The sequence below is a fragment of the Aegilops tauschii genome, chromosome 1, assembly GCF_002575655.3.
Source record: "Aegilops tauschii subsp. strangulata cultivar AL8/78 chromosome 1, Aet v6.0, whole genome shotgun sequence".
NCBI lineage: Eukaryota > Viridiplantae > Streptophyta > Magnoliopsida > Poales > Poaceae > Aegilops > Aegilops tauschii.
Window position 1 is genome coordinate 186486455 of NC_053035.3, and position 10128 is coordinate 186496582.

General features: G+C 47.7%; 1 protein-coding gene across 1 annotated transcript; it reads left to right on the plus strand.

Moving 5' to 3' along the window:
* The first annotated feature begins 266 nt into the window (after nt 1–266).
* LOC141027955 (uncharacterized) lies at nt 267–698 on the plus strand. The gene has a single exon (XM_073505639.1). It carries the CDS (start codon nt 267–269, stop codon nt 696–698), a length of 432 nt encoding a protein of 143 aa, XP_073361740.1.
* The last annotated feature ends 9430 nt before the right edge of the window (nt 699–10128 follow it).

The following is a 10128-nucleotide window of genomic DNA, read 5'->3' on the forward strand; positions in this document are numbered from 1 at the left end:
CCAGGTGTGAAGCATGCCGGTTCCATTCGAAGCAATCACATCAGCCAGCTCAAGCTCTTCAGACGATCCCTCTTTCTTGGCCCTTCTCGGTCTAGGGGCTCGACATACTGGGTCCTTTTCCCCGTGCTATCGGGGGCTTTGAGTACTTGTATGTTGCAATCGACAAGTTCACAAAGTGGACGAAAGTAGAACCAGTGAGGAAGGTGACAACACAGTCAGTCGTCAAGTTTTTCAAAGGACTTGTTTGCCGTTTTGGGGTGCCCAACATGGTCATCACTGGCAAAGGCACACAGTTCACGAGCTGCACCTTCATGCAGTACCTCGAAGACCTTGGCAGCAAGATTTGCTTTGCATCAGTTGCTCATCGAAGGAGCAATGGCCAGGTAGAAATGGCAAATTCTGAAGTGCTACGAGGCCTCAAGACAAGAGCTCTAGACAAGCTGCACAAGTGCGGAAGACGCTGGATTGGTGAGTTGTCGGTGGTTCTTTGGTCACTCAGAATGACACCAAATCGAGCAACTTGCCAGACACCCTTCTCCCTAGTTTATGGTGTAGAAGAAGTGCTCCCCATGGCACTCTTGTATGGGTCACCTCGATCGCTCGCTTATGATGAGCTTGAGGAAGAGCAGTTGTATCAAGATGATGCCACACTCCTCAAGGAAGATTTCACTGAGGCTGTTGTACGTGTTGCATGTTAGCAGTAGACTTTGCAACGCTATCACAGCCGCGAAGTTCACACCCAGAGCCTTGAGGAGGGTGACATTGTTCTTCGGCGAGTTCAGTCCACCAAGAATTCAAACAAGTTGATGCCAAAGTGGTAAGGCCCTTATCGAGTAGTACGAGTCAGTTGGCCTGGCGCAACCCGCCTAGAGACCGAAGATGGCACTCCAGTGCACAACTCATGGAATATTGAGCATCTTCGCCAGTTCTATATGTAAGGTGCGGGTTGCCGGGCTGCCCGACAACCACCTTTTGTACGAGTCTGGCGACAAGGCATGTAATCCTTTGTGTTTCACAACATAAAGCTAAGTGTTTCACAACTCTTGTCGATTCACATGTTTACTTATATGTGCTTATCTCTGGCGTTGTGTTACATTTCCCTTGTATGGATGTTAACGAATCGTCAAGGTTCCATATCTCTATTTTCTCTTCTTTCTTTTTCTCAAGGGATAGAAGGTTGCCTCGCATGCATGTATACGAGGGAGAATGATGCTATGGATACTGACAAGTGAAGTTGAACTTAATATTCCATGACAAGAAGTACAACAAAGAAAAGTTAAGTTGGAAAACTTCCAAACGAAATTCTTTGTTGTAGAGCTACTTTCCCTTGAACGTTTCTGGCCTTTGTATGGAAAACCTGCACGCGAGGGAACCTTGTCGTGATCAACTGCGCTCTTACTTTGTTTCTAGTCGCCTCAACAATTTAGGTAGCTGCACTGAGACCGCCAAGTGACCATGCCGGCAGCGACATTTCCAGCAGGCTGCTAAGGACCCATTCCCCAAACGCTCATCGCAAGTATGCGTAGTGGCAGGTTTCTAAAATAGCGTAGGGTATAAGACATGCAAAAACAGAACTGAACAAGGGGAAAATAGCATACATTCATCAAATACATCCAGTTTATATTACATCCAAAACTTGCAGCAGTTCTAACTTAAGATAAATATTGGCTTCAACATGGACTGCTGGCAACAAGAGAGGCACGACAACTAGTCCCTGCACTGACCTTCAGCCTTCTTCACCTTGCTCATCTTGTCAACGATCGGCCTAACAACCTCTTCAATCGCCTTGGTGTCAGCATCCTTCAGCAAGGTTGCAAGGACGTTGGTGAAGTTGATGCTTGGGTTCCGATAGCCAACCTTGACGAGCACCTTGAAGAGAACACCTTGGCAGAGTTTGCGAGCTTCTGCGGCAAGCGAAGCAGCATGGTTGTTTTTGATCTTCATGAGGGCATCGACAACACTCTCGAAGAACATGGTTAGCCCGGCGCTGGTGCTCACCCTACCATTGGCAGATAAATTGAAGTTCTGTAGACCCATGCTGGCCAGTTGTGTAGTGAGCTTCTGAGCTGCATTGACAAGGCGCTCAGTCCAGATCTTCACGCCTTTCTCAAAATCATTACATGTGGTAGCGACATTGGCAAGCAAGTCTTTTTCATTCTAGAGATCCTTGAGCAGGCCCTTCTCGCAAGCCCTGCTCTCGTAGAGGTTCTTCTCGTGCGACTCCACCTTCAGCTTGAGATCAGCAATGGATTCCTTGGCCTTGGATAGATCTTGGGTCTTGATGGATATGGAAGTGTGCATCTCCGCCACGTTGTAGAGTGTCTTCTCTCTTTCAGCTTTGAGTGTTGAGAGCTCCATGCTGTTGTCCACAAGATCTACCTCCAGCTTTGTGACCTTCCTCTCTAGCTCTTTCTTGGTGGCCTCTACTACTTTGTCAGCATCGACGGCCTCCTTGAGCTTGCCGGCGTGTTCCACGGTCTGGGCTTCAAGTTCCTCTTTGTGCTTTTTCTCCAGTTCCTGTGTCCGCCGCGCAACAAGATTCTCTATTTCTTCACCCTTGCTGTGAAGCTTGGCGTCAAGTGCTCCCTCACACGTGGCAAGGTCTTCTTCATGCGCGTCAAGATCAACTTTATGCCTAGTCAACGCAGCATCTTCTGTTGATATCCTCTGTTTCGCCTCTTCTTGTGCCTTCTCAGTATAAGACTTCTCCAGCATAAAAATTTCCCAATCCTTACTCATCTGCTCCTAGAAGTTAGTCACTTCTTGGACAGCTTCAGCATACCACATTTGCGTGTTCTCGACGCAATTTTGAAAGTCTATTTCTGTTGCTTCCTTGACTGCTGCCCTGGAGTGCATGCTCTCTGATCGATTGCAGAAAAGGTCCTGGAGTTATCAGAAGTTGGTGCTCATGGCCTGGATGAGCTCTCTTCTCTAGTTTTGCTGCTACTGGCACAAGTTTCTTCAACAATCTTCATCCTGACAGCGGCAATGATGTCCCCATCAAGGATTTCTCCTTCAACTGCTGCCCCAATGCTTATCGTGCCCCGGATACACACATACTAGTTGTCGCCAACCTTAAGGTATTTGCTTGATGAAGGATCTTCGGATGTTAATGGATCGTCCTCGGAAACCACCTTGCCGACAACTGATGACCTTGAGGCCGAATAGCACCAAGCGCTCCTGCAGCAGGAATGTTGTCAGTTGGTCCACTGGTCTCAGTGCCGGCCTCTTTGGCAGCCTTCTTGGCGGCCTCCTCTTGTGCAGCCTGGCAACTTCGTCAGCGGCAATTCTGTCGGCTTCTACGGAAGCATCCTCGGTGATCTCCGCAATGTCAACATCAACATTCATGTCATTGGTGGGGGTGGATCTGAAGATGGAGGAGAAAAGCAGATTCAGGGCCAAGTTCAAGAAAACAAAAACAACAAAGGAAATTCAAATACTCAAAGAGAAAGCGGATTACCTGTGTGGGTCTGTTGAGGTGGAACTTCTTCTCCTCTGGCATCATCAGTTTGCTGACGCGTGGCTGCCGGCATTCTTCTTTGCTAGCTCCTCAATGTGGATGAGCTCATTAGTGGAGGCCCTTGTCGGAGAGCCATCTCCGGGTGGTGTAGTTGACGAGGACGACACGTCAGGAGTTGCCTCTGGCTGACTTTCTTGGCGCCGCTCTTCTCCTACAAACTCGTTGATGTAAGCAATGAAGATCTCCATGCCAACACTTGCCAGCGGGAAATGCATGATGAACTCTTGCTGGGGGCTGCGATGGGGACTGAGCTCCGGGCTGATGTCGATGATTTTTGGATTGGCCACGGTGCTTGTCGGTGGCTTGTCGCCCGTAGAAGTCTTGTCCCTCTTCGCCTGTCTCTACGCAAGTGTTTCTGCATCTTTGCAGAAAATCATACAAAACAAGTCAGACCAATAAATCAAGAAAATGAAGGATTAAAGGGTGCAATAAGAGATCTTAGTCTTCTTCTGCTTTGCCTTCGCTGAAAGCAGAAATGTCGAAATCAACATATGATCCAGTGTTGGTGCTGAGAGGTGGGGTAGGAGTCCTTGTGCGATTGGCTGTAGCAGCAGCTGCAGGTCGAGATGATCCTGCCACTCCAGTTACTGGCGAGGCCGCACTTTATGACCTTGTCGCCCCAATTGTTGGCGCAGTTGTGTGTCTTGTGCACTGTCCGGGTTGCTGTTGGGATCCTTGCCGCTGCGTGACCTTGCCAAAGGGCCCCTTGTCTGCAGCCTTATCTCTTGAAGAAGATGGGCGCATTGGGTCGCCAAAAGCAGTCTTCCGAAGGACATGTTGCTTCCTTGGCGGAGCAGGGGGCTCTTCATGTTGTTGCTCTTCGGCTGATTCTTTGTCGGCAGAACCCTCGGCAACCTCATCACCCTGCTCCCCAGCAATGGCGTCTTCGTCAGCAAGATCGTCCTCGGGCATCCATACCTCTTCTTCACCAGTTTCGGCCACCAAGTAACCGAAATCACCAGCCTCTACAGCAAGCTGAGCTTCTTTTGCTCTGCGTGCAATACAAGCAATCTCCTCGTCGGTGGTGGCACGAACAAGCTCTGTGATAGAGGAGAAGGTGTCCCGATGTTTTGATGAGATAACTATCATTTTCTGTGGGGGTCGACTTTGATGATCCGACTACGAACATGCGAAGATGTCGCATCTTAGCAATCGCTAACCCAACTTCCAAGGGTTTATTGACCACGCCGGAGCACGATCAACCTGGCCAAGACGGTCTATTTTTGGCGAGCAAACGAAGAACAAGCAAAAACTGAGATTGCAATCGGGATATTGCAAATATAAGAGGAAAGCTTTATTGATGAAAGTGGGGTTCTATGGCGTCTTGGTCTGGTCAGTTAACACAAACAAAGTACGCGAAGTTGTAGCTATGACGAACTTTTAATCTAAACAAAACCCAAAGTCTAAACGATGCTCTAAGGGCTCTATATATGGAGAAGAGGGGGAATTTCGTGAACCTTGGATGAGGGGTCCGAAACCAACCCTAACTCTTGTTTCCGCACACATACAGACTCTAAAATAGCCTATGCTCAAGTATTTCAAAATTACAGGGGCCTGGCCCAAAAATAAGGTGGTGCAACACCTATTATAAGCTATAGACGAAATTTACAAAAGGGCATATTGTATATTTCTTCCATGTCCTTCTATGTCATCAAGGAGGCTTCAAATTACTGAAATCTGCACAAGAAACGTCGTTTTGGTTCACTTCGCGCGTGCCTTCATCTCCATGCTTGTTTCTGCTCTAGTGTTCATCCCTCTTGTCCTTGATAGCCCTTCATTAGTAATAAACACAAATGTATCCAATTTAGGCAACATCATATTCTCATGAACATTAGAATTATTACCAAGAAACAAGAGTACCTGGTAATTCAATTGGCGTGCGCGAGCTCTAGTGATTAGTCCAGTATGTATAACAATAGGGGATGTGGGTGTAACAATGGTGTTGATGTCCTCGTCATCCTCCCCTTCTTGAAATGAATTCGTCCTTGACAGAAGCTCATCTTCCTCACCCAAATAAGGCTTCAAATCTGCAATGTTAAAAGTGGGACTAACCCCAAAATCTACAGGCAGCTCAAGTTTATATGCACTATCATTTATTTTCTCAAACACCTTAAAAGGACGATCAACACGTGGCATTAGCTTTGATTTACGCAAATCACGAAATCTATCCTTACGCAAATGTAACCAAACAAGATCTCCAGGTCCAAACACAACATGTTTTCTACCCTTCTCTCCAACAAGTTTATATTTACGCTCAATGTTCTCCTTAGTTAACTCATGCATTTTGAAGATAAATTCAGCATGTTGTTTAGCATCAAAATTAACCTTCTCCGAAGATGGAAGAGGCAACAAATCAATACATGCATGAGGTAGAAAACCATACACAATCTCAAAAGGGCACATCTTAGTAGTAGAATGCAGCGAACGATTATAAGCAAATTCAATATGAGGATGACATGTAGTACAATGCTCTATTGACTACTTCAGTTTGTCCATCAGTTTGGGGATGACATGTAGTACTAAAAAGCAGTTTAGTCCCCAACTTAGCCCATAAAAATCTCCAAAAGTTGCTAAGAAACTCAGTATCATGGTCTGAAATAATTGTATTTGACACACCATGCAAGCGAAAAATTTCATGAAAGAACAAATCAGCAACATTAGCAGCATCATCACTTTTATGACATGGTATAAAGTGTGCCATGTTTGAAAATCTATCCACGAGAACAAATATGCTATCCCTTCTTTGTTCGAGGTAGACCTAAAACAAAGTCCATAGATATATCCTCCCATGGAACACTAGGAACAGGCAAAGTCATATATAAACCATGAGGATTGAGTCGTGACTTAGCTTTTTGACATGTAGTGGAGCGAGCACTACTACAGGTTGCTGCTAACGCGACACTACGATCAGAGACCCTTTGACGAAACTGTGTGCGATGCATTAATCACAGACGGGGATGTAAAAAAACCATCAAAAAAGGTGCAAAACATTTGCGATGGAGGATGCATCAAACACGGTTCAGATTTTAGTTGTGTGTGCGATGCAGGGCACACGGTTAACCTGTTCGAACTGTTTGCGATGAGGATGTGTGTGATACGTGGCAAACAGCCGACTCAGATGAACTGTTTGCGATGAGAATTTACAACACAGACGGTTAATACAGTTAGTTCGTGTGCGATTCTATGTGTACAAAAAACTTTGAAAATGCAAACTAGTTGCTTGCGGTGGCTAGGAGTATCGCACACGATGCGTCCGCGAGTACTCGTGTGTGATGATTAGTAAGTTGCACATGCATTTCCTTATGTTAACACTTGTGTGATAAATAACACGTGGCACCGGATACAGTATTCGGGTTGTGTGTGTGCTCCACTTAGTCTTCCCGTGCTCCACATGGGTAAATTGTAAAATCCACGCCTATTCCCTCACCGGTTTCCCGCCACCAGCTAACGGCTTGCTGAATATAACCCAGGCGGCAATGCACCGCCGCGATACTCTGCGAAGATCTAGTCCTCATCCATCTACCATTAGTTATTCCAAGCATGCCAGGCAACGATCAAAGCTTCGACGTCGACACCTACCTGCGTTACATCTTCGGTGAGGAGAACGAGCCGAAGCAGGTCGGGGAGCAAGATCTTCATCAGCCGGTGCAGGCACCATGGCCCATCGACAGCGATATCGGCGTCACATTCGTTGGGAGCACAATCGACATATTGCAGAGGAGGTGTGATGAGCAGTTTGCCATCCACTGTGCAAAAGATCTAGAGCTGCTCGGCGGCATGATCGACGACCCACCCGAAGAACCGCCGTCACCAGTGCTCATCGAGAGGCTGATGCCCCGCAAGGAATGGGCACAGGAACTCTACGATTCAGTCAAGACAAAGGCAGCCTGCGGCTTCATCATTGCCCGCGGCGGCCGTGTCAACCTCGATCCCGATGATGTGGTGGCCAGGCTCGAGCGCATCCTTGGCGGAGTTGACGTCCCCGATGAAGTAGAACATCGGCAATGTGATATCTTGAGGATGCAAGTGATCGACGGAATTTGCTACCAGGCTAGAGACATGGAAATGGAGCGGTTCTGCGGAGTAGTCATGCTCGCGATTGCACGCTGTCAAGCTCTTCTGGAAGAGGCCCAGTAGCCCCAAGAGCCACCCTGCGCCAGCAGCTCCGTAGGCGGAGGCGGGTCGGGACACTGAGAGTGAACGGCCGCAAGGGTGCTATGCTGATCTTGGAGTCCGAGAAGACCATCGTCGGAAGGCCGCCAACTAAGCCTTTTAGCTTATATTTTATTATAATTGTATGCATATGTAGGTCGTGAGTGTTCTGGGCCTTGCCGCATTTGGCATTTTAAATTATCCTGAATATGTAAGACAATTATTAAGAATTATTAACCATTGCCATTGTAACTTTGCCTCAACGGCGAGCAGAGCGCGCGCAGGGAAGCCAGAGCGAAGCGCGCCACGGCCGCCTCAACGGCGAGCAACCACATGGTCAACCTTCTGCCATCAATAAATTTTGACCTTGTTTCTCATCACATTGCTGATTACAACGCAATAAGTAATTGCAAATCTATTCACACCTATCAAACTAATATGCGTTCACACTTAGCACCGGGCTATAAAAACTACCCACTCGAAAATTACTTCACAGTTCCTCTCCTCATCACCCACCAAACTGGTTTTTTTATTAAGTCGTTCCGCCATGACCGGTAGGAGGAGTTTAGGGTGGACATATAACCTGGCAGCAAAGACCAAGGCCGCGGAAGCACTAGAGAGGTCCCGCCGCGAAGCCACAGCCGTAGCAGAGATGTCCCGGCGCGCCGCGGAGCCCTCGAACGAGCTCTCATGGGCACGCGAGGGCTCTCACAAGTGCATTCGCGGCGGCGGCCATCGCGACGAGCCGGCGTTCCTGAAGTCCTTCGCCGACGACGACGACATTCTCGCTGGCGTCACTACGCAGCAGGAGCTGGTCGACGGCTTGATGAAGCTGCTCAAGATCAGCGATGCCTCGGTTGACAAGGCGACCGGCCTCGTCGAGCAACTCATGGGTGACAATGCTAAGCTCCTCAAGTTGGTCGCCGAGAAGGAGGAGGAGGCCGTCGGCTGGGAGATGCTGCATGAGCAGAGCAGTGCCTCAGAGATGACACTGAAAGCGGTCGTCGAGGAACTGATGGGTGGCTTGAGGAAGCTCCGGATCGAGCGCGAGCAGGAGGTGGAGGAATCCGTGGCTGCTTTCAAGCAAACTTGTGAGGAATTGAAGAAGGAGATGGAGGATTTCGCCGCCCGACGATCCATCGACGAGTAGAGACAGTAGCGACCCAGATCGTTGTCTGCAATTTCCTTCTTCTCTTGCCCCCGTGTCTTCCAGGCTTTGCTGCATGTGGCATTTTAAATTATCCGGAATATGTAAGACAATTATTATCTGCGCCATTGTAAATTTGTCGTCGTATTATCCGTTGCCATTTTATTTGTGATCGTATTATCCTTTGCCCTATGTGGCAATTTAAATTAGGGCGGAATACGAGTTGAAAACACGAACAAAGCAAATGCTGCCATGGGATCACAAGCAAACACCCTCTGTCCAGGTGCTTTAATTAACCCATTAATGGAGAAGTTGTGAGCGAGGTGGGCGGCGGCTGGTGCATGGAGGTCAAAGAGCTCGCTTCCCGGTGAGCATGGGCGGCCTTGTTGCTCGCACGTGTCCCGTCGAGCCTGTGAGGTGGACAGGATGCACCCGTCCCGTCGAGCCTGCGCGGCGGACTGCTTGCACGCGTCCCGTCGAGCCTGCACGGCGGACTTCTCGCGCTCGTCCCGTCTAATCAAACAGCTGCACGCACGCCACCGAGTATGGTTAAATTTCGACACGGTAAATATAATACAGCCGTTTGCGATGTTAACGTGTCAGCTTTTTGTTTCAAAAAGGACTTCGTTGGCTACTAATGTGTGCGCCTCTTCTTAAACTGGACGATTTTTTTACCACGGCATATATGTTCCATGTCATGAAACCATGCCAAGTTTCATGTTTTTTGGGTGACTTTTTGATTTACTAGGATTTAAAAACCGAGATTCTCAATGTTTCAGGACGACGACAAGTTTGTAATTCATTCTCATTCCTTAAACGAGACCTAAACATGCACCCAATGACACATGTACAAGTTCCCACCCATTTTGCTTCATTAGAGCATGTGGTTGTAGTTCAAATTTGAAGTATGGACTACATTAAATGCATAGAAAACTTAGTAATTAGTAATATATATACAATGGCCAAACGAACCCTGAACCGTTTCAAATTTCAGCCTGACACTCCTGTTATTCTATGTTGCCTGTAGAAAATAAAGTTCAAGGCGAGAAGAGGCAGCGATTATCGTTTCGCCCACAAGAGGGGCATGTTTCCCTACCGGAACCACGAGGGTTGCGATAGGCTCCGGTTTGTAAAATGCTTGTAATATAGCTTCGCCCAAATTGGACAATTACATGTACCATGTAGTGACACCACCATGCCAAGTTTCATGATTTCCTGGTGAGTTTTGGATTTACAGACATTTAAAAACCGAGATTCGCAATGTTTGTAGCCAAGCCAGGACGGCGAGACGGTTGAATTCATTCCCATT

What these genes read in the sequence shown, in the direction of transcription:
- LOC141027955 (XM_073505639.1), top strand. Translation starts at nt 267, where the DNA reads ATGGTCATCACTGGCAAAGGCACACAGTTCACGAGCTGCACCTTCATG.